The 24741-nt window shown below is 50.5% G+C and overlaps 1 protein-coding gene and 1 pseudogene across 1 annotated transcript; one reads left to right on the top strand and one right to left on the bottom strand.

Annotated features, from left to right (window-relative positions):
* The window catches only part of LOC142915635 (uncharacterized), a 139867-nt pseudogene that overhangs the window by 97691 nt on the left and 17435 nt on the right, over nucleotides 1–24741 (bottom strand).
* Nucleotides 7426–9873, top strand: LOC142915626 (uncharacterized). The gene has a single exon (XM_076061348.1). It carries the CDS (start codon nucleotides 7436–7438, stop codon nucleotides 8981–8983), a length of 1548 nt encoding a protein of 515 aa, XP_075917463.1. The 5' UTR covers nucleotides 7426–7435; the 3' UTR covers nucleotides 8984–9873.

Here is a 24741-nt window from a genome sequence, read left to right as displayed (position 1 = left end):
ATTATTATTAATAGAGAGAATACAGCACAATAGGAGTGAATTATCTTACATTTCGGAATCGCTAAAGCAGTTACACTTAGATATAAGCAATAGTGTATCTATGCATTATTGGAATATAATCGATAACATAACACAACAATCGGCTGATAATGTGTTTAAACTAACAAAAACTAACCAAATTAATAAATTTTCTAGACTACATAATAAACAAATCCCTACTGAAAACCAAAAATGTAAAAACAAAACTGTACTGAACTTGACCAACACTGTATTAACCGGTGACATGGTCTCTATCCTTTCTAAAGGCCTTAACTTTGCCGTTACCCCACGCACAATTCCAGTGGATGAGATAATTGCTGAGGTAGAATCAGCAGTTAGACTCCTTCCACATAATGAGGCAGAGATGACTAGACATGAGGTTGCTAAAATAATTGAGAATAGCAAAGTTCCAAAAGTAAATATTAGCTCTAACGAGGCAAAAGCCTTAAGAGAGCTGCGTGTAAATAAGGATATCCAAATCCTAGCAGCTGATAAAGGCCGCACTACTGTACTGATGTCACGAGCCGATTATGATAATAAAATTAGAAATTTACTAGAGGAAAGTACCTACATTAAAATTAAACGAGATCCAACTAATACTTTAGAACGTAAGACCACTGCAATAATTGCAAATTCATTAATCCCTAAAAATGAGCAATACCTAATTAAGCCAAGGGCCTCAAAACCACCTAGACTCTATGGGCTACCAAAGATTCATAAAATCGGCATCCCATTACGACCCATAGTCAGTACAATTGGCTCTGCCACATATCAATTAGCAAAATATATAACCAAACAAATACAGCCCTACATCGGTAAGACATCTTCATTCATAAAAAATTCAGAACATCTTGTGAATGTGATTAAAGATATTAAACTTACTCCTGATGATATTCTGGTAAGCTTTGATGTGATTTCTCTATTCACTAAGGTTCCAGTGGACGAATCGCTTAAATTACTTGATACACTAGTAAAGAATACCGGTTTACAAAAAGATATTCCGAAACTTGCTGGCCATTGCTTAAATAACACTTACTTCTTATGGAGAGGGGATTTCTTTAAACAAAAGGAAGGAGCAGCAATGGGTTCTCCTTTATCCCCTGCTATAGCAAATTTGTACATGGAAAACTTTGAAATAAGAGCACTTGCCTCGAGCACATTAAAACCATCCTTTTGGTTTAGGTATGTGGATGACACTTTGGTTGTCTGGCCACATGGTAAAGATACACTTAATGATTTTCTAAATCATCTCAATGCACAAAACCCGGCCATCCAGTTCACCATGGAAATGGAGGTGAATAACACACTCCCATTCCTAGATATTTTGCTTGGACATGGCCTAAACGGTAAAATAACACACAGCGTTTACAGAAAGCAAACGCACACTGATGCCTATCTGAATGCAGAATCACATCATCATCCAGCTCAAAAATCCTCTCTTATCAAGACGCTCGTACATCGGGCAAAAACCGTGTCAGATGGTGAGAGTCTAGTGAGAGAGATTAAACACGTTAAAGACGCACTACGACAGAATGGCTACAATAATGCTCAAATTAACAGAGCACTGAATGCCAAATCACGATCGCAAAGCAATACTACTGAAAGCGACCAGATTGTTAAAACAATAAAAATTCCATATATCTCAGGAGTAACTGACAAATTAGCCCGCGTTTTGCAAAAGCAAAACATTACAGTAAGATTTGGTACAGTACACAAAATTCAAAAACTAGTATCTTGCACTAAAGACGCATTACCTAAACTATCAACAGAAGGTGTATATCGGATTAATTGTTCATGTGGCAGCTGCTACATTGGGCAGACGGGACGTAACATCAGCGTAAGACTAAAAGAACATCAGAGAAATATTAAATTATCTCAAACACAACTGTCGGCAGTGGCAGAACATGCTTGTCAACAAGGACACTCAATTGATTTTGACAATGTTGCAGTGGTGTGTAAAACTAATTATTACTGGCAAAGACTAATTAGAGAATCCATTGAAATTGAGAGGAACAAGAATAACTTTAATCGCTCTGACAGCTACCGGCTTAGTGCGGCCTGGAAGCGTATTACTAAATAATACACATTACATTTTGATTTAAAGAATTACTAATCTACAACTCATTACTAATCATAACCAATGACTGATTACTAATCGATTATATAATTACATTACCCCCCCCCTCCGCCTCTAATCACTGCACCTGATGAGTTAAGTGATGACGTCACTCTTCTGCTCTATATAAAACCGGGAGCAAGCGAGGGCTTTACCATTCTGGCGAATTGCCCGATGATGCTGGAAGTATTTACCAGCGAAACGTCGTACTCAAACTGTAAATGTGGATTAACTCTTCAACACACCGGTGGGCTGAAGTAGTGAATTATTTGTCTTTTGTCAACGTGACACTTTTCTTTGCTGATTGGCCGTGTCGGGTGGTGGAGGGTTACGACACATTTATAAATAAACGCGATCTAACCCAAAAACCTTTATTATGAATAATATTGGTCGCGAAAGCCTACGTGTTAAACTGACTAACCTCTATGGGGAGGATACTTTTCTTAAAACCAGAAAATTGGAGAAGCTTCGCATTAAGCGGATGAAATTGATATCTTCACTGGCGTTCCTCAAAAGGTGCAGAGATTCAAAGGTAATACCAAACGCAGTTAAAATAACACATCACATAAAGTCTTCTAAAGCTAACCAAATACTACACAAAGCTAGCGAATTATTATTAATAGAGAGAATACAGCACAATAGGAGTGAATTATCTTACATTTCGGAATCGCTAAAGCAGTTACACTTAGATATAAGCAATAGTGTATCTATGCATTATTGGAATATAATCGATAACATAACACAACAATCGGCTGATAATGTGTTTAAACTAACAAAAACTAACCAAATTAATAAATTTTCTAGACTACATAATAAACAAATCCCTACTGAAAACCAAAAATGTAAAAACAAAACTGTACTGAACTTGACCAACACTGTATTAACCGGTGACATGGTCTCTATCCTTTCTAAAGGCCTTAACTTTGCCGTTACCCCACGCACAATTCCAGTGGATGAGATAATTGCTGAGGTAGAATCAGCAGTTAGACTCCTTCCACATAATGAGGCAGAGATGACTAGACATGAGGTTGCTAAAATAATTGAGAATAGCAAAGTTCCAAAAGTAAATATTAGCTCTAACGAGGCAAAAGCCTTAAGAGAGCTGCGTGTAAATAAGGATATCCAAATCCTAGCAGCTGATAAAGGCCGCACTACTGTACTGATGTCACGAGCCGATTATGATAATAAAATTAGAAATTTACTAGAGGAAAGTACCTACATTAAAATTAAACGAGATCCAACTAATACTTTAGAACGTAAGACCACTGCAATAATTGCAAATTCATTAATCCCTAAAAATGAGCAATACCTAATTAAGCCAAGGGCCTCAAAACCACCTAGACTCTATGGGCTACCAAAGATTCATAAAATCGGCATCCCATTACGACCCATAGTCAGTACAATTGGCTCTGCCACATATCAATTAGCAAAATATATAACCAAACAAATACAGCCCTACATCGGTAAGACATCTTCATTCATAAAAAATTCAGAACATCTTGTGAATGTGATTAAAGATATTAAACTTACTCCTGATGATATTCTGGTAAGCTTTGATGTGATTTCTCTATTCACTAAGGTTCCAGTGGACGAATCGCTTAAATTACTTGATACACTAGTAAAGAATACCGGTTTACAAAAAGATATTCCGAAACTTGCTGGCCATTGCTTAAATAACACTTACTTCTTATGGAGAGGGGATTTCTTTAAACAAAAGGAAGGAGCAGCAATGGGTTCTCCTTTATCCCCTGCTATAGCAAATTTGTACATGGAAAACTTTGAAATAAGAGCACTTGCCTCGAGCACATTAAAACCATCCTTTTGGTTTAGGTATGTGGATGACACTTTGGTTGTCTGGCCACATGGTAAAGATACACTTAATGATTTTCTAAATCATCTCAATGCACAAAACCCGGCCATCCAGTTCACCATGGAAATGGAGGTGAATAACACACTCCCATTCCTAGATATTTTGCTTGGACATGGCCTAAACGGTAAAATAACACACAGCGTTTACAGAAAGCAAACGCACACTGATGCCTATCTGAATGCAGAATCACATCATCATCCAGCTCAAAAATCCTCTCTTATCAAGACGCTCGTACATCGGGCAAAAACCGTGTCAGATGGTGAGAGTCTAGTGAGAGAGATTAAACACGTTAAAGACGCACTACGACAGAATGGCTACAATAATGCTCAAATTAACAGCACTGAATGCCAAATCACGATCGCAAAGCAATACTACTGAAAGCGACCAGATTGTTAAAACAATAAAAATTCCATATATCTCAGGAGTAACTGACAAATTAGCCCGCGTTTTGCAAAAGCAAAACATTACAGTAAGATTTGGTACAGTACACAAAATTCAAAAACTAGTATCTTGCACTAAAGACGCATTACCTAAACTATCAACAGAAGGTGTATATCGGATTAATTGTTCATGTGGCAGCTGCTACATTGGGCAGACGGGACGTAACAGCGTAAGACTAAAAGAACATCAGAGAAATATTAAATTATCTCAAACACAACTGTCGGCAGTGGCAGAACATGCTTGTCAACAAGGACACTCAATTGATTTTGACAATGTTGCAGTGGTGTGTAAAACTAATTATTACTGGCAAAGACTAATTAGAGAATCCATTGAAATTGAGAGGAACAAGAATAACTTTAATCGCTCTGACAGCTACCGGCTTAGTGCGGCCTGGAAGCGTATTACTAAATAATACACATTACATTTTGATTTAAAGAATTACTAATCTACAACTCATTACTAATCATAACCAATGACTGATTACTAATCGATTATATAATTACATTACCCCCCCCTCCGCCTCTAATCACTGCACCTGATGAGTTAAGTGATGACGTCACTCTTCTGCTCTATATAAAACCGGGAGCAAGCGAGGGCTTTATCATTCTGGCGAATTGCCCGATGATGCTGGAAGTATTTACCAGCGAAACGTCGTACTCAAACTGTAAATGTGGATTAACTCTTCAACACACCGGTGGGCTGAAGTAGTGAATTATTTGTCTTTTGTCAACGTGACACTTTTCTTTGCTGATTGGCCGTGTCGGGTGGTGGAGGGTTACGACACATTTATAAATAAACGCGATCTAACCCAAAAACCTTTATTATGAATGATGTCTGGATGTTCGTTACCTATCGGTTGAAGCAAACCCCACTGCTGTTGTTGAGACGCTGTGCACCAATAATGGTCCAACACATTGACGGCCTTCAGGCCAGGAAAGTCACAGCATTTGCACACGAAGGACGCATTCACGCAAGTACCCCATGCTCCGTTTTGAAGTTTTAAAATGAAACATCTTTGAATTGTGTTGTGTTTTGAATTAGATAATTTTATTTCATTAAAAGCTTGTATCAATTTACATCTGGAAGACTTCATTGAAAAGGACATTTCGTGTGAATTTTCTCTCGTCATTAAGTGGATGGCCTTGCCGGGGGTTCGGTTCAATGCGGACACACAGTGTACACACACACACACAGTGTAGACACACACAGTGTACACACAGTGTAGACACACAGTGTACACACAGTGTACACACACAGTGTACACACAGTGTACACAGACAGTGTACACACACAATGTACACACACACAGTGTACACACACACATCCCTCCCAGTTTGGGCCGGCCTCATTAACATAATTTATTCATTTAGCCGCTCGTGGGAGGGAAGTGACGTCAAGCTACTTCCTGCTGTCGCGAGGCAACAGGAAGCTGCCGTGTGCGCGCTTGCACTGAAATCCGAGGTGAGAAATTGTCGTGGTGGTGGTGGTTGTTGTTTACCAAGGTAGAGCCTCGCTCTCTCTCGTAGGGATGTCAGTTGAGTAGCAGCGAGCATGGGAATCGATGTCCAGGTTGGAACTTTACAACGCGGGGCCTAGCCACGCGGGGCCTTGCCTCCTGCCCTCGCCTGATTGCGTTCACTTTAATTATCTCTCTTAAGTTTAATTTGTCTTCACCCGGCTCGCCACTTTGTAACTTTGTTTTATTGTAAATATTCACGCAGTTTTTATTTTTTTCACCAGGCCAAGCCCGCTTGAGCTGCTATACCGCTCTTGTTATCAGAAGCGACCTGCCCACAACAACACAAGGTGGGGCTTTGTCAACGTGTGTGAATGTTTTGACTTAAAACTTTGGTGACTGCAGGAATTAATATTCTTGGTTCTTTCTGTAAAGTCACGTAGATAGAAAATAAAATGAAAATAACAGATAATAATTTATCTTTTTTTAAATGAAGCAAAACACCCCACAACGTTTCTATGGCAACATTAATGTTGAAGATGCGAGGGCTTAGAGGAATATTTGTGACATTTGCCCTCTCATTGCGTACCATGACAGTGCTGTTTGCACAGTCACACATAGTCACTGAGATGATTTTCTTGGTCGTGTTTTTGTTTTGTTGCTTGTTGTGGTTGCACCCGATTCAAGAGCCGAATGGCTCATGGGACTATAACCAAAATAAATAAAACTGAAAATCAAAAAACTGAAACCGCGTGATGAATTTTGAGAAAGTTTTTCACTGCATCTCCAAATATATATAAAAGGCAAAGTTGTGATTGTGTGTGTTGTCTGTTCAAAATGTTTAGCGTACTTCCCGACATGCAACAAACTGGAAATTTGCCATGTGGGTACTTTCCAGACTGTACACCGTGCAAACATTATACAAATACACTTTTGTGTTTTTGTTGGGGGGGGGAGGGGAGCTCAATAATGTATAGATTTTTTGGACGGCAAGTGAGCTGTGACGTCAAATCTGTCACGTGACCCTCGCATGTGGAAGCGTCACGCATTGTAGTGTAGCGGTTAGCGTTGTCTGTGTGTGTGTGTCTGTGTGTGTCTGTCTGTGTGTGTGTGTCTGTGTGTGTGTCTGTGTGTGTGTGTGGAAGAGTAACTCATTGTAGTGTAGCGGTTAGCGCTACACCACGCTACGAACCCGGCGACACGAGTTCGATTCCCGCTCACGGCCACCACCGGTGACGATTATTTGAACCGCTTCTGGGCCTCCCCTAGGTTGACTCAGCCTTAAACGAGTAACTGTTGTGGTGTAAACATCGCCACTGGGGAGACAAAGGCGACCGGACGTGGGGATCCAAGTCCCGGGCGAAGCCGGGTAGTGCAGCTAGTCATGAATATATGAATGAATATAGACGTGTAAGTCACGTGTTACTGTATATATTAATTCCTCCATGGCTCGATACTGACGTGTCGATGGTGTGGATATTCTTATTTTCTGTCTGCAGCTGACCCTGGTCTGATGGAGCAAATGCACTCAGCACAGCAGCTCGGTACGACAAGTCAACAATGCGACCAGCGTGCATACGGCACGGATCGGACTGGAAATTTGACACAGCACCAGAGAACTCGCACAGGAGAGAAACCCTTCAAGTGCACTGTGTGTGACAAGGCATTTTCAGATTCATCGACTCTTAAAAAACACCAGAGAACACACATGGGAGAGAAACCCTTCAAGTGCACTGTGTGTGGGAAGGCATTTTCACAGTCATCTGCTCTTAAAATTCACCAGAGAACACACACGGGAGAGAAACCCTTCAAGTGCAGTGTGTGTGGGAAGGCATTTCCAGATTCATCTAATATTAAAAAACACCAGAGAACACACACGGGAGAGAAACCCTTCAAGTGCAGTGTGTGTGGGACGGCATTTTCACGGTCATCTGCTGTTAAAACACACCAGAGAACACACACGGGAGAGAAACCCTTCAGGTGCACGATGTGCGGGGTGGCGTTTACACAGTCATATAATCTTGTAATACACCAGAGAACACACACAGGAGAGAAACCCTTCAAGTGCAGTGTTTGTGGGAAGGCATTTTCACAGTCATCTGCTCTTAAAATTCACCAGACAACACACACGGGAGAGAAACCCTTCAAGTGCAGTGTGTGTGGGAAGGCATTTCCAGATTCATCTAATATTAAAAAACACCAGAGAACACACACGGGAGAGAAACCCTTCAAGTGCAGTGTGTGTGGGACGGCATTTTCACGGTCATCTGCTCTTAAAACACACCAGAGAACACACACGGGAGAGAAACCCTTCAGGTGCACGATGTGCGGGGTGGCGTTTACACAGTCATATAATCTTGTAATACACCAGAGAACACACACAGGAGATAAACCCTTCAAGTGCAGTGTTTGTGGGAAGACATTTTCAGGTTCATTTGTTCTTAAAACACACCAGAGAACACACACGGGAGAGAAACCGTTCAAGTGCAGTGTTTGTGGGAAGGCATTTTCATGGTCATCTGGTCTTGTAAAACACCAGAGAACACACACGGGAGAGAAACCTTTCAGGTGCACTCTGTGCGGGAAGGCATTTGCACGTTCATCAAATCTTGAAGTACACCAGAGAACACACACGATAGAGAAACCCTTCAAGTGCAGTGAGTGCGTGCAGGCGTTTGCACAGTCATCTGCTCTTGTAAAACACCAGAGAACACATACGGGAGAGAAACCCTTCAAGTGTACTCTGTGCGGGAAGCCGTTTGCAGATTCATCAAATCTTCGAAGACACCAGAGAACACAAAAGCATCACAAGGAGCGGAGTCGGAGTCTGAAATCAGCTTGTGAAAGTCAAAGTGCCGCAATGAGCCCATCCCTCATGAAACAAGAACCGGACGAAAATCCCAGCTTGGACACTTTTAAAGGTATAAAGGTGGAATATGAAGAGGTGATGGTGAAATGTGAAGAGGTGATGAGCAAAGAAGTGAAGATAAAATGTGAAGATGAAGATTCAACTCCAAAATGGGACCTTCACATCGTGAAGCAGGAGGAGAATTCTGACTGAGGCAGAGCGAGGCAACCCCCAGCAGTTTGTGGAAGTGGAGGTGTGGGTGGACTTGCTCCTAGACAATACAAAGTCAAGTGGAGACCCGGTAGATGTGTAAGCTTGAGACGATGTCGCTACAATGGATGCACCTTTGTCACAGGCCTTTAATGACAAGAATGTGAAGTTGGACACTCAGTTCCTAGTTCAACCTGCAGAGTAAGGGCGGCCAGTCTTTGTGGACCTGTGGGTTGGGTAGATCTCTAACCAGGAGCGAGAGACAATAAGCTCCCAAGCATTCACTATGTTATAATAATTGCATTTACTCGGCGCTTGCTTAACCGCCTCGGCATCTCCGAGTTTTGTATTGTACCTCGTCTGAAACACTCGAAGAGCATCCCCAAGTAGCAGCTGCCCCTGTGTGGCACAGGGTGGTGGCCCTGCACCGGCCTGCATTTATTATTTTTTCCGCCTCAGGACGACCGCTTGTGTTACGATCGAAACGTCGTGATCTATTATTATTTTTTCTGCCTACGTGACTTCACTGAAAGAACCAAAGAGTATGTGAACAAGAGGCTGTCAGTAGGGGGCGATGATTGATGTTTCATCTCAGTTGTGTAATTTGTCACTAATGTTTAGAATTCGCCAGCATGCAATGGCCTACTCGTTTTGAATGACACAATAGTATGTTTTACATCCACTGTTAAGCAGACGGTGCATATTTTTTTTCAAGTAGCTTCTTAATCAGATGTTATCTGATGCAGTATATTTCACTGCAGTAATTAAATTTTGTTAAAATTCCTGTGTGTACATGCAACATTTTATTTATAAAGGTCAAACATTGAATAAGTGATGTTAGGACAAAGTGCGTGTGTGTGTGTTTTGTAAGTAACCTGTACAGAGAACTCAGGTGAGACCCGTTGTTCTTGTGATACAGGTCAAACGGTGTTTTTGTGTTCCACGAAGCATCTGGAGCAACTCATTGTCTTTGAAATAGGAAGCACACTCGGACCGCGCTTGGTCGCTGGTTTGCTGAATTTGTTGGCGGCTGTCCAAGCTTTTCCGCTGCTGGTTCAGCTACGTTGCACGTGCTTTCTCTGTGGAGATGCTCGAGCGCTCTCAGCGCTGATTCGCTGATAGCAGTTTCTCTCCACTGCTGTATGACTCACTTTTGTTGATACATGGCGACTCATGCGATCCTCACTACTCAGCGAGGCTCGGAGCCAGCCGCTCCATGCGACTGCTCGTCCTGTGGACGTCTTGACTCGCTGATCTGTCTTGACTCGCTGCTTCACTCTTGACTGACTTTTGAAAATGCGGCTGACCGTTATATTCAAAGACAATTCTCTTCGCGCAGTGGAAAAGGGGGGGGGGGGGGGGGGGCGTGGTCTGTGTGTGTGTGTGCGTTCGTGTGTGTGTTTGTGTCCTGGTTCTGTTCGGGTCTTCCTCAAGCCATAAACCATCAAGGAAACAGACGCTTCGATTCATCTCGAAGGCGTCTGTCTGTCGACGCTGTTCGTCCAGAGAGAGGGGCGGGTTCCCCCCCCTTTTTCGTACACGTTTCCGAAGCACAAAAAAATAGTTAAGATTTTTAAAGTTTAACATTTCACAACAATGCATTGCGTTGTGACCAAAACGTCGTGAGAATTTTATTGTGTTATTTTATTATTTTATTCTCATTCTACGTGACTTTACCGAAAGAACCAAAGAAGATTACTTAGAACTGTTTTTGTCCTTCCCCCCCCCGCTCCCGCATCTCCGACTCACACGCACCTACGTGTACGCACCTGGCCGAGTCGGCGGGACACCCTTCACCAAACACACACACCCCGCGCTGTCACGCGCCACGCGGGGAGGAGCCGCATGCCGCGGCGGTCTCCGCCAGCACGGCCTGCAGCAGGCCGACGTAGCGAACCGTCGCACGCAGCGTCGCCACCCGCGACGGCCGGAGGCGGTCCAGCGGCAGCAGGCGACGCAGCAGCAGGAACGCGCGGTTCAGGTATCGCACCTGAGGGCACGGACACGCAGACGGACGGACGCGCGCGGACACGCCGTCAGCGCCGGGGATGGACGCCGCTTGGCCCTTGAGCGACGGCGCTCGAGGGCCAAGCGGCGTCGAAGGCGATCGACGATCCGGTGAATCGCCGATCGGCTTCCGGTCGCTCGCTGGCGGTCAGTCGCCCTCCCTATCGCTCTTCTCTCGCCACCAGCACGGGATTTTTGTTCCCATGAATTTAACTCGTTCCGCCACCCGTGGGCGAGGACTCGGTTCGACCAGACTTAAACCGTCTCGCGTCACCCCGTGCCGCGTTGCACGATAACGCGAAGTCACTCAAAAGCACGGGGAGAGAAACGGGCACGCGGGAGGATGGACACACGGACGGACGGATGGTTCCGAGTTTTAAGTTAAATAATTATTTGTTTCTATTCTTAGCTCTTTCGGTAAAGTCACGTTGAAGGGAAACAATAAAATAATAAAATATATATAAAACAATAAAAATTATCACGACGTTTCGACCATAACACAAACAGTCGTCATCAGAATTTTTATTGTTTTATATATTTTATTATTTTATTGTTTCCCTTCAACGTGACTTTACCGAAAGAGCTAAGAATATGAATTACTGCAGTCGCGAAAGCTTTAAATCAAAATTATTTGTTTTACGCGGCGTCCTTGTCGTGGGCCATCTCTTCGCGCGACGATGAGCGACTTTACGTTTTACACCTCAGACGTTTGAAAGGGCACCCGTCAGCTCTCCCAGTGGCAGCTGTCCTCGTGCTGCACCACGTGACGCCCGGCCTGCAAGTGGGGGCCAGTCGGGAGGAGACTGTCGCTGCTACGTGCGGTCCCAACTGATGTAGGCGCAGTGTCAATGTTTAAAACATCACTCACATGGACCACGATGGGCTACTCTTTTCACGTAATCGCTGGGGTGGCCTGCGAGATCCGAACCGAATCTCGAACATGCCACCGCCGGGCCATATCACCCCCCCTCCCCTCCCCCCCCTACCCCCCCAAGTTTTATTTTAGTCTGAGTCAACCTAAGGGGATCGTGGCCTCTCACCCGGAGCCTTTCGCGCGCGTTCGCTTTGCTCTTCCGAGCTAACGCGGCAGCAGCCGCTGTCCTCGGGGAGGCGGAGGAGCACCAGCGGGAGGAGCGCGAGGAGGTGGAGCAGACGGCGGTGGAGGAGGTGGAGCAGACGGCGGTGGAGGTGGTGGAGCAGACGGCGGTGGAGGTGCTGGAGCAGATGGCGGTGGAGGTGCTGGAGCAGACGGCGGTGGAGGTGGTGGAGCAGACGGCGGTGGAGGTGCTGGAGCAGACGGCGGTGGAGGTGCTGGAGCAGACGGCGGTGGAGGTGGTGGAGCAGACGGCGGTGGAGGTGGTGGAGCAGACGGTGGTGGAGGTGGTGGAGGTGGTGAAGTTGACGGAGGGACCCGTGAGAGTCCTGCAGAGCCCAGCTGGAATCTGAGACCCCTTGAGAACCACGCAGGACGACCCCGCTTGCAGCATCCGCTGCTGCTGTGGCTGCTGCTGGTGGTGGTGGTGGACCTGCTGCTGGAGGAGGACCTGCTGCTGGTGGTCGTGGTGGTGGACCTGCTGCTGCTGGTGGTGGTAGCGGACCTGCTGCTGGTGGTGGTGGTGGACCTGCTGCTGGTGGTGGTGGTGGACCTACTGCTGGTGGTGGACCTGCTGCTGGTGGTGGTGGTGGACCTGCTGGTGGTGGTGGTGGACCTGCTGCTGGAGGAGGACCTGCTGCTGCTGGTAGTGGACCTGCTGTTGCTGCTGCTGCTGGTGGTGGTAGTGGACCTGCTGCTGCTGGTAGTGGTGGACCTGCTGCTGCTGCTGGTGGTGGACCTGCTGCTGCTGGTGGTGGACCTGCTGCTGCTGCTGCTGGTGGTGGTGCTGCAGGAGGACGATATCGACGAGACTTGGCTGGGAGTCGTCTCGCAGCTCGCCACGCTGCACGGCAGAGAAGAGCTCCGGTGCCGGGGTGCGGAACAACAGGGGGGGCGGCACCGGGGGGGCACCAGGCCACCGGGCCGGCCCGGGGGCCCGACGAACGGCGCTGCGGAAGGAGAAGCACAGGGCGAGCGACCCCCTCACGATGGGGGGGGGGGGGGGGGTAAATGTGTCGGCCTGCTCTTCCACGCTGGCCAAGACGACTCGGGGAGAGGCGGCGGCCACTCCCACGCCTCGGCCCGCCGCACGCGACCTGCCCCGTTGGGCTTCGACTGCCGCACCACAGAGACCGCCACAGAGACCGCCACAGAGACGGCCACACGTCACTGACACACCGCGGTTGCCCTCGTGGCAAACAGCAAACAGCGAACAGCGAACACAGCACAGCCAACACAACACAACACAGTGAACACAACACAGCCAACACAGCACAGCGAACACAGCACAGCGAACACAACATAGCAAACACAGCATAGCCAACACAACACAGCCAACACAGCACAGCGAACACAGCGAACACAACACAGCCAACACAACACAGCGAACACAACACAGCCAACACAACACAGCGAACACAACACAGCCAACACAGCACAGCGAACACAGCACAGCCAACACAACACAGCGAACACAGCACAGCGAACACAACACAGCGAACACAACACAGCCAACACAACACAGTGAACACAGCACAGCGAACACAACACAGCCAACACAACACAGCGAACACAACACAGCGAACACAACACAGCCAACACAACACAGCCAACACAACACAGCGAACACAGCGAACACAACACAGCCAACACAACACAGCGAACACAGCGAACACAACACAGCCAACACAGCACAGCCAACACAACACAGCGAACACAGCACAGCGAACACAACACAGCCAACACAACACAGCGAATACAGCCAACACAGCGAACACAACACAGCGAACACAACACTGCCAACACAGCGAACACAGCGAACACAACACAGCGAACACAACACAGCCAACACAACACAGCCAACACAACACAGCCAACACAACACAGTGAACACAACACAGCCAACACAGCACAGCGAACACAACACAGCCAACACAACACAGTGAACACAACACAGCGAACACAACACAACACAGCGAACACAGCACAGCCAACACCGCCCCTCACCGGCTGGCCAGGCCAGGGGTGCCCCGGGGGTCGGCCCGGCTCCGAAGGCCCCGCGGGTCCCGGAGGCCACTGCCGGAGTCTCGACGGGTCCGCGGAGGCCACGGGTTCCAGAGGGGTCACGTGGCCCCACGGGTCACGTGACCCCCGGGAGCCGGCGTGCAGCCGCTCCGTGGCGCAGGGGGCGACGGGGCTCTGTGGTGCATCAGAGACGTTCACAAGGCACGTCACGTGCATCAGAGGCGTTCACAAGGCACTGTGGTGCATCAGAGGCGTTCACAAGGCACTGTGGTGCATCAGAGGCGTTCACAAGGCACTGTGGTGCATCAGAGGCGTTCACAAGGCACTGTGGTGCATCAGAGGCGTTCACAAGGCTCTGTGGTGCATCAGAGGCGTTCACAAGGCTCTGTGGTGCATCAGAGGCGTTCACAAGGCACTGTGGTGCATCAGAGGCGTTCACAAGGCACTGTGGTGCATCAGAGGCGTTCACAAGGCACGTCACGTGCAGCAGAGACGTTCACAAGGCACCGTGGTGCATCAGAGGCGTTCACAAGGCACTGTGGTGCATCAGAGGCGTTCACAAGGCACGTCACGTGCATCAGAGGCGTTCACAAGGCACTGTGGTGCATCAGACGCGTTCACAAGGCACTGTGGTGCATCAGAGGCGTTCACAAGGCACTGTGGTGCATCAGAGGCGTTCACAAGGCACGTGGTGCATCAGACGCGTTCACAAGGCACTGTGGTGCATCAGAGGCGTTCACAAGGCACTGTGGTGCATCAGAGGCGTTCACAAGGCACGTGGTGCATCAGAGGCGTTCACAAGGCACTGTGGTGCATCAGAGGCGTTCACAAGGCACTGTGGTACATCAGAGGCGTTCACAAGGCACTGTGGTGCATCAGAGACGTTCACAAGGCACTGTGGTGCATCAGAGGCGTTCACAAGGCACGTCACGTGATTTTGTTTCTGCTGAAGGTCAACTCGAGGTCAAAGTGATTTGCCGCTCAGGTGAGCGGCGGTGCTCATGTCCGGTTTCACAGCCCTGAGCCGATGGTGGAAATTCCATATTCCTCTGGCGGGGGCGATCCCTTTCAACTCCCCCCCCCCCCCCCTAACAAAGTGGTCGTTATTTTATCGACCCTGGCAGGACTGGAAAGGCGGCGGGAATTAATCTCCTGAAATGTCGGAGATAGGCGCACGCGAATGAAGATGCATACACACACACACGTGCATTCATTCGTTTGCACTACAGATCGGTGAAATAAATGTGCGGTCTTAATGAGGACCTACTGTGCAATGTGTGTTGACGTTCGCGACATCGCGGGGGGGGGGAGGGAGGGGGGGTGGCGAGGGAGCTCCGTTACCTGTGAGCGTTGTGGGATGGCACGGCCGTGCGAGGCGTTGCGCGCCGCCACGCAGCAGATCACCCCGGCCGGGGGTGCCGGCGGGGCGCGCCTGGTGCCTGCCTGGCTCACAGCGGCAGCAGCAGCAGCGCCAAGGGCTTTCACGCCATGCCACAACACCCCACTGCTACCACCACCACCACCACCGTCACTACCGCTACTACCATCGCCACCATCGCCACCATCAATATTACAACCAGCACTATCACTACCAACACCACCGTCAATACCACTACTACCATCGTCACCATTGCCACCATCAATATTACAACCAGCACTACCACTACCAACACCACCGTCACTACCACTACTACCATCACCACCATCGCCACCGTCAATATTACAACCAGCACTACCACTACCAGCACCACCGTCACTACCACTACTACCATCACCACCATTGCCACCATCAATATTACAACCAGCACTACCACTACCAACACCACCGTCAATACCACCACTATCATCACCACCATTGCCACCATCAATATTACAACCAGCACTATCACTACCAACACCACCGTCAATACCACTACCATTGCCACCATCAATATTACAACCAGCACTACCAACACCACCACTACCACCACCACCATCATCAATACCACCACTACCATCACCACCAATGTCATAACCACCACTGCCACCGTAATCAATACCACCACTGCCATCACCTCCGCCGGCACGTGGAATAAGCCGCCCTACCTGCGGCACACCTGCACAACTCGCAGCTCCTGGGTGGGGCTCACCGGACCGAGTCTCACCTGGAGGACTCGGGTCTACCCGCAGCGCACCCGTGCGGCGACTCGCACCTGGGCTGCTGACACTTGCGTGAGAAGCGCCCCGCGGATTGGCGTCCAACCAGGGCGCGCCAGACCGCGCCTCTGCGTCACCTCCGCTCCTCGCGCCCGCACGAGTCCCGGCGGCGTCTTCGCCGTCGCCCGCACCGCGACCCGCGAGCTCGCCGCCCGCCCGCCCGGCTTGCCAACCGGGCGAACGCGACTCCGGCTTCGGGCGGGGCGCCCGCCGCTCGCCCGCCGCCCACGCCGGCGTCGACACCGGCCGCACGCCCGTCGCGAACCCCCAACGAGCGTGGCCCTTCTGAGAGCCTGGCTGGCACTCAGCCACGCCTGGCTGATACACAGACACACCTGGCTGGTACACAGACACACCTGGCTGGTACACAGACACACCTGGCTGGTACACAGACACACCTGACTGGTACACAGACACACCTGGCTGATACACAGACACACCTGGCTGGTACACAGACACACCTGGCTGGTACACAGACACACCTGGCTGGTACACAGACACACCTGGCTGATACACAGACACACCTGGCTGGCACTCAGCCACACCTGGCCGATACACAGACACACCTGGCTGGTACACAGACACACCTGGCTGGTACACAGACACACCTGGCTGATACACAGACACACCTGGCTGGTATTCACCCACACCTGGCTGGTACACAGACACACCTGGCTGGTACACAGACACACCTGGCTGGTACACAGACACACCTGGCTGATACACAGACACACCTGGCTGGTATTCACCCACACCTGGCTGGTACACAGACACACCTGGCTGGTACACAGACACACCTGGCTGGTACACAGACACACCTGGCTGATACACAGACACACCTGGCTGGTATTCACCCACACCTGGCTGGTACACAGACACACCTGGCTGGTACACAGACACACCTGGCTGGCACTCAGCCACGCCTGGCCGATACACAGACACACCTGGCTGGTACTCACCCACACCTGGCTGGTACACAGACACACCTGGCTGGTACACAGACACACCTGGCTGGTACACAGACACACCTGGCTGGCACTCACCCACACCTGGCTGGTACACAGACACACCTGGCTGATACACAGACACACCTGGCTGGTACACAGGCACACCTGGCTGTCACTCAGTCACACCTGGCTGGTACACAGACACACCTGGCTGATACACAGACACACCTGTCTGATACACACCTGGAGGTACGTGCAGGTAACCCTGCGATAGTGAGACTAGCCCGGTGCCGACACCACGTGACGCAGCGCCTGCGAGTGGCCACGTGGTGCTTGCGGCTGCGGCCTCTCCTCCTCCTCCTGCTAAGGAGTTCGAGTTGGGAAGAGTCTCGCTGGCAGCGCTGCACTGCATGGCGGTCATGACGCTGCTGCTGCTGCTGCCTCTGTTGCCGATGATGATGCTGTCAGATAGCGACAAGGGCAGTGATGATGATGCTGTCAGATAGCGACAAGGGCAGTGATGATGATGCTGTCAGATAGCGACAAGGGCAGTGATGATGATGCTGTCAGATAGCGACAAGGGCAGTGATGATGCTGCTGTCAGATAGCGACAAGGGCAGTGATGATGATGCTGTCAGATAGCGACAAGGGCAGTGATGATGCTGCTGTCAGATAGCGACAAGGGCAGTGATGATGATGCTGTCAGATAGCGACAAGGGCAGTGATGATGATGCTGCTGATGATGATGATTCAACTGATGATGCCACTTAATGCTATCGCAGCTGATGATGATGATGATGATTGACAAACATGATTATTATATTCTTTGGGTCTTTCGGTAAAGCCACGTAGATAGAAAAAAAATATAAAAATAATAACAATATCATATAGCGGGAGAGCTGCTGAGGCAGGAAACATAAAAGTGATTCTTGCAGTCATGACAGTTTTAAGTCATTAATATTATGGTCATCGCAAAACATCCTAACGGCTCGGCATTGTACGAAATGCATAACGTAACCCAAGAGCTACAGTATTATTACTACCACTACTGCTTAACGCGGTGTTTGTTGTTGCTGTTGTTGTTGAAATTAAGAATGGTCACATTCTCCAGAAAGTGCGTCTATGAATCTGGAGACTACGGTAGAGAACGCACAGAGTTGGGGGTCTGCCACGCGTCCACACCCCACCCCCCACTCGGCTATTTGTAGCTCGAATAACAAACGTCGTAAACTCGAGACAACAGACCGTGCTCCTGGCCAGGTGAAGCTTCACTTTGTGCCCCAACTCCTTACAAGATCACCACCACCACCAATGTCGAGTCCAGTGAACGATCATTAACAAGCCCTCCACAGCGCCGGTGGTAGCCACCGCTCCACACACGCACCGAGTGAACAATTCACTATTCACTAGGCTCACTCCTCCTTCAGCCTGCCCGCCTTGATTCATCAATCAGTGGGATTGCGACACTAATTTGCATAATTGATTGGCCGATGCCTTGACGGCCACGTGACGCTGGGAAGCCACGCGCGTGGATGTCAATGATTGCCAATCGGGTTAATGAGTTAATTGCGAGAGCACGTGACGTGGACGCGTGTTTACAAGGCCATATTGGCACTTAACTATTATATTCATCACTCGCACGAGTGGGTGGAGGTTTATACATTGTGTCCGTGTGTGTGTCTGTGTTTGTGTCTGTGTGTGTGTCTCTGTGTGTGTCTGTGTGTGTGTATCCATGTGTGTGTATCCGTGTGTGTGTCTGTGTGTGTGTCTGTGTGTGTGTGTGTGTCCGTGTGTGTCTATCTGTGTGTGTGTGTCTGTGTGTGTGTCTGTGTGTGTGTCCGTGTGTGTGTCTGTGTGTGTGTCTGTGTGTGTGTCTGTGTGTCCGTGTGTGTGTCTGTGTGTGTGTCTGTGTGTGTGTCCGTGTCTGTGTGTGTCCATGTGTGTCTATCTGTGTGTGTGTGTGTCAAAGTAGGGAGCGGTGGTGTAGTGGTTAGCGCTACGCTGCGCTACGAACCCGGCGACCCGAGTTCGAATCCCGCTCACGGCCAACACCAGTGACGATTATCTGAACCGGTCCCGGGCCTCCCCTAGGTCGACTCAGCCTCAAATGAGTAACTGGTGCGGTGTGTAAACATCGCCACGGGGGAGACAAAGGTGGTCGGGCGTGGTGCTGGACACCCACCCCCTCGTGTACTGTTCCAGCCTTTACAGGTGCTACTCGCTAGCAGCACTTGCCCCTACAGTCTGTTAAGGCTATATGGGGGATCTTTGTCTTTTTCTCTGTGTGTGGGTGTGTGGGTGGGTGTGTCTGTCTGTGTGGGTGTGTGTGTGGGTGTGTGTGTGTGGGTGTGTGGGTAGGTGTATGTGTGTGTGTGGGTGTCTGTGGGTGTGTGTGGATCGACACTTTGTGGTGCCGCCGCAGCGGAGCCGCTCCAGCGGAACCGCGCCCACTGCCGCGGCGCCATCACCTATGCCGCGGATTTCCCGCCACTCTCCCGGAGCCGGTGCCTTCTCAGACGTCCGCGTTTTGGCCCCTGCACAGTCGTGAGGCCGCTGCAGCAGGGCCGCTCTGCCGAGGTCGGCAGAGCGGCCCTGCTGCGCACCCTCACCACCCCCCCCCCCACACGAACGTACACACGCCCCACGTAGAGCCAGGAAGGGAGGTCACCCGGCTGATAGGTTTTTGTCCAGAAGTCCCTAGTGGGATCGAACTTCATGGTTTCCTGCGGGCGGGAAATTGGGCGATCTTCCCCCTGTAGCTGACATGCACTGCGGCGCCGCGACCTGATATTAAAGTTGCATGGTCGCGGCAAGGGCCATCGAACCACCGCGAGTGGAGCCTCACACACACACGCACGGGTCAGTGGACTGGTAGCGGGAGAACAGAGAGCGGACGTCGGTGAGATCACTGCGGCGACGTCACCTGAGCTGGGATCCGGGCATCGAAAGGGCGGGAGAATCCGAGCCCCTGATTGGACGGGAGGCCAAGGGTCGGAAAGAGCAAAAAATTCCTTTGTTGTAGGTAGGATAAAAGGAGGGGGGTTGGGGTAGCAGGGGGGTTCTTCTTGTTCAAGATCATCGCGGTCCCGGGAGCAGGAGAGTCAGCCATCCGAGACGTCCGTGAGACGTACTCCAGCATCAGCAGGCTCGCCGCCTCATTCCCTTACAGCGGTCAGTACATCGGGGAGAAGTAAGTACGAGCGAGAGAGGAGTAAGTTTAGGCGTTTTAAATCCAGGATAGAGAGCGGGGCGATCGGTAGGGGAAATCGACTCGAAGACCTCCGAGGGATAGATTAGCGTCCACTGACCATACCATCACAGGTAAATAAAATTCGCTAGTGGGGGGATAAAACTGTGTTGCGTGGTCTTTTGGCAGTGTGAAGTGGAGGGCAGTGTGCGCTGGGTGTCTACGTGTATGCGCGGCTGTGCACCTCGAGACGAAGCATGGGGTGCTTACGTGCCCGCACGATTGCTCACAATAGTGCTTAGCGATCGCGTACCTGGGTGGCTGGGCCGCGGTCACGCACCCGCACAAATGTCTGATCGCGAGGTAGCTAATTAAAGCGCCGAGCGCGCGTGTATTCGCGCGACTGTTTGAGCGGGACCTTTAACTCAGAGCCAAGCGAGCGTCCCCAATCAGCGGCGCACGCACGGCAGAAACCCCGCCCGCCCGTCCCCCAGCTCCAACCCCCTCGCGTGCGATTGGTTTGTTTACGGGCGGAGGGTAGGGGCGTGGTTGTTATTGTCGGCACACGTGGAGCGCGGGTGGGAGGGAAACACGCGCCGCGCCTGTTTGTTTACGGGCGGTACGGAGATTTACTGGCGAGCGCACTTACAGCCCCACCCCGCCGTTGCACAGTGTAGCGCATCGCAAGCACGAAGCGTACGAGCCGCTAATTAAACTACGCAAACGCGGTCGACATCCCAGGCAGAGGTACAGGGGGGCGAGAGGTTAGGGGTCGTTAGTCTGGACCTGACAGAGCAGCCGGGGGGTAGCGGTGTGAGTGGAACGGGGGAGTCGGTGGGCACCGGCCCCGACAATTCAGTGATGGCGGGGGACGGTAGCCCCCACATGTCTCTGACACGGCCATTATGAACCCACTGAGAGAGAGAGAGACACCCAGACCCAGGACTTGAACCTAGGGTGTCAGTGTCTCTGACACGGGCATTATGAACCCACTGAGAGAGACACCCAGACCCAGGGCTTGAACCCAGGGTCTCAGTGTCTCTGACACGGCCACTGTGAACCCCCTGAGAGAGAGACACCCAGACCCAGGGCTTGAATCCAGGGTCTCAGTGTCTCTGACACGGCCACTGTGAACCCCCTGAGAGAGAGACACCCAGACCTAGGGCTTGAACCCAGGGTGTCAGTGTCTCTGACACGGCCATTATGAACCCACTGAGAGAGAGAGACACCCAGACCCAGGGCTTGAACCCAGGGTGTCAGTGTCTCTGACACGTCCATTATTAACCCACTGTGAGACACCCAGACCCAGGGCTTGAACCCAGGGTGTCAGTGTCTCTGACACGGCCATTATGAACCCACTGAGAGAGACACCCAGACCCAGGGCTTGAACCCAGGGTCTCAGTGTCTCTGACACGGCCATTATGAACCCACTGAGAGAGAGAGACACCCAGACCCAGGGCTTGAACCCAGGGTCTCAGTGTCTCTGACACGGCCATTATGAACCCACTGAGAGAGAGAGACACCCAGGGCTTGAACCCAGGGTCCCAGTGTCTCTGACACGGCCATTATGAATCCACTGAGAGAGAGAGACACCCAGACCCAGGGCTTGAACCCAGGGTGCCAGGGTCTCAGTGTCTCTGATACGGCCATTATGAACCCACTGAGAGAGAGAGACACCCAGACCCAAGGCTTGAACCCAGGGTCTCAGTGTCTCTAACACGGCCATTATGAACTCACTGAGAGAGAGACACCCAGACCCAGGGCTTGAACCCAGGTTGTCAGTGTCTCTGACACGGCCATTTTGAACCCACTGAGAGAGAGACACCCAGACCCAGGGCTTGAACCCAGGGTGTCAGTGTCTCTGACACGGCCATTATGAACCCACTGAGAGAGAGAGAGACACCCAGACCCAGGGCTTGAACCCAGGGTGTCAGTGTCTCTGACACGGCCATTATGAACCCACTGACATGTATTTATTGGAGATGTTTACATCTCTCATCAATGAGCTCCCAAAGTGAAAACACCAAAAACTCCCTCACAACAACAACGCTTTTTATGGGTTTTGTTTTACTCATCCCAACACACACACGCCTGTCTCTGTGTGTGTGTCTGTCTGTATCGGTGTGTGTCTGTCTCTGCGTGTGTCTGTGTGTGTCTGTGTCTCTGCGTGTGTCTATGTGTCTGTCTGTGTCTGTTTCGGTGTGTGTCTGTATCGGTATGTGTCTGTGTCTCTGCGTGGGTCTGTGTGTCTATTGGTGTGTGCGTGTGTGTCTATGTGTCTCTGCGTGATTGTGTGTCTGTGTGTGTCTGTCTCGAGCGGAGCGCCGGGTGGCTAAAGCACAGCAAGTTAGCACAGTAGGGGGCACAGGTGGTGCACCAGCCAGTCATCTCAGTCAGTCGACCCGTGGTACCTGGGTCTGCCCCGTGACCTCCTGCCCGCGGGCGTTCGACACTTCACTTGGCCTCAAGGTGCACATGGCCTGGCACAAGGGTCATGGTGACGTCACCGCCACTTAGTGGCGAATGGCAGTTGTTGTTGTGTGTGACTGTGTGTGTGTGTCTGTATCGGTGTGTGTCTGTGTCTCTGCATGTATCTGTGTGTGTGTCTGTATCGGTGTGTGCGTGTGTGTCTATGTGCCTCTGCGTGTTTTTGTGTCTCTGCGTGCGTGTCTATGTGTGTCTGTCTCTACGTGTGTGTCTATGTGTCTCTGTGTGTGTCTGTGTGTCTGTCTCTGCGTGTGTGTCTATGTGGTTGCGTGTGTGTCTATGTCTCTACGTGTGTGTCTATGTGTCTCTGTGTGTGTCTATGTGTCTGCGTGTGTGTGTCTATGTGTCTGCGTGTGTGTTTATGTGTCTGCGGGTGTCTGCGTCTCTGCGTGTGTGTCTGCGTGTGTCTGTCTCTGCGTATGTGTGTCTGTCTCTGCGTGTGTATGTCTATGTGTCTCTGCGTGTGTGTCTGTCTCTGCGAGTGTGTGTCTATGTGTCTCTGTGTGTGTGTCTGTCTCTGCGTGTGTATGTCTGTGTCTCTGCATGTGTGTGTCTGTCTCTGCGCACGTGTGTGTCTGTGTCTGTGTGACTGCCAAGTTGTCCTTATTTTTGTTGCCTTCTGATACGCCCAGCAGAGAACCTCGCTGCACACACTCACCGTGCCGCACACAGACAAAGATCCCCCGTGTAGCCTTAACAGACTGTAGGGGCAAGTGCTGTTAACGAGCTCCTATAAGGCCGGCATGGTACACGAGGGGGTGGGTAGCCAGCACCACGCCCGGCGGCCTTTGTCTCCCTAGTGGCGATGTTTACATGCCGCACCAGGTATTCATTTGAGGCGGAGTCGACCTAGGGGAGGCCCTGGACCGGTTCAGAGAATCGTCACCGGTGTTGGATGTGAGTGGGAATCGAACTTGGGTCGCCAGGATCGTGGTGCAGCGTAGCGCTAACCGCTACCCTTCAGCTCTCCACACACGTCGTCGGTCACACACACAACCGCAGAGGAGGGCAAGAAGGATCCGAAGCGTGCGACACTCAGAACCACAAGTGGCAGAGGCTCGGCCGAGAGAGTGGAGAGAGAGAGTGGAGAGAGTGGAGAGAGAGAGAGTGGAGAGAGAGAGTGGAGAGAGACAGTGGAGAGAGAGAGTGGAGAGAGAGAGTGGAGAGAGAGTGGAGAAAGAGAGTGGGGAGAGAGAGAGTGGAGAGAGAGAGAGTGGAGAGAGAGAGAGTGGAGAGAGAGAGAGAGTGGAGAGAGAGAGTGGAGAGAGAGAGTGGAGAGAGACAGTGGAGAGAGAGAGTGGAGAGAGAGAGTGGAGAGAGAGTGGAGAAAGAGAGTGGGGAGAGAGAGAGTGGAGAGAGAGAGTGGAGAGAGAGAGAGTGGAGAGAGAGAGAGAGTGGAGAGAGAGAGTGGAGAGAGAGAGTGGAGAGAGAGTGGAGAGAGAGAGAGAGTGGAGAGAGAGAGTGGAGAGAGAGAGTGGAGAGAGAGTGGAGAGAGAGTGGAGAGAGAGTGGAGAGAGAGTGGAGAGAGAGAGAGTGGAGAGAGACTTTTCAGGACTTTATTTCCACTGAAACATTAACAGAAACATTACCGGAAAAAACACCTAAACTGAAAATCAATAAAACATCAAACTCTTAACAGCTGTATGTGTACTCTTTGGTTCTATTCGGTAAAGTCACCACGTAGGTAAAAAATAAAACAACAAAAATCACGACGTTTTCGGCCACAACACAAGTAGCCTTCTTCAGGCGAAGGAACAGAACTGAAATACAAATGGCACCGGGATAGAGGCCGTGGAAACGAGGCGGTGCACGAACATCT

Source organism: Petromyzon marinus, unplaced genomic scaffold (genome assembly GCF_048934315.1).
Source record: "Petromyzon marinus isolate PM22_M1 ecotype Great Lakes invasive population unplaced genomic scaffold, UKy_Petmar_22M1.pri1.0 PM_G_Scaffold_33, whole genome shotgun sequence".
Lineage (NCBI taxonomy): Eukaryota > Metazoa > Chordata > Hyperoartia > Petromyzontiformes > Petromyzontidae > Petromyzon > Petromyzon marinus.
Note: the sequence above shows the minus strand (reverse complement) of the source record. Positions and strands in the feature narration are given on the sequence as shown.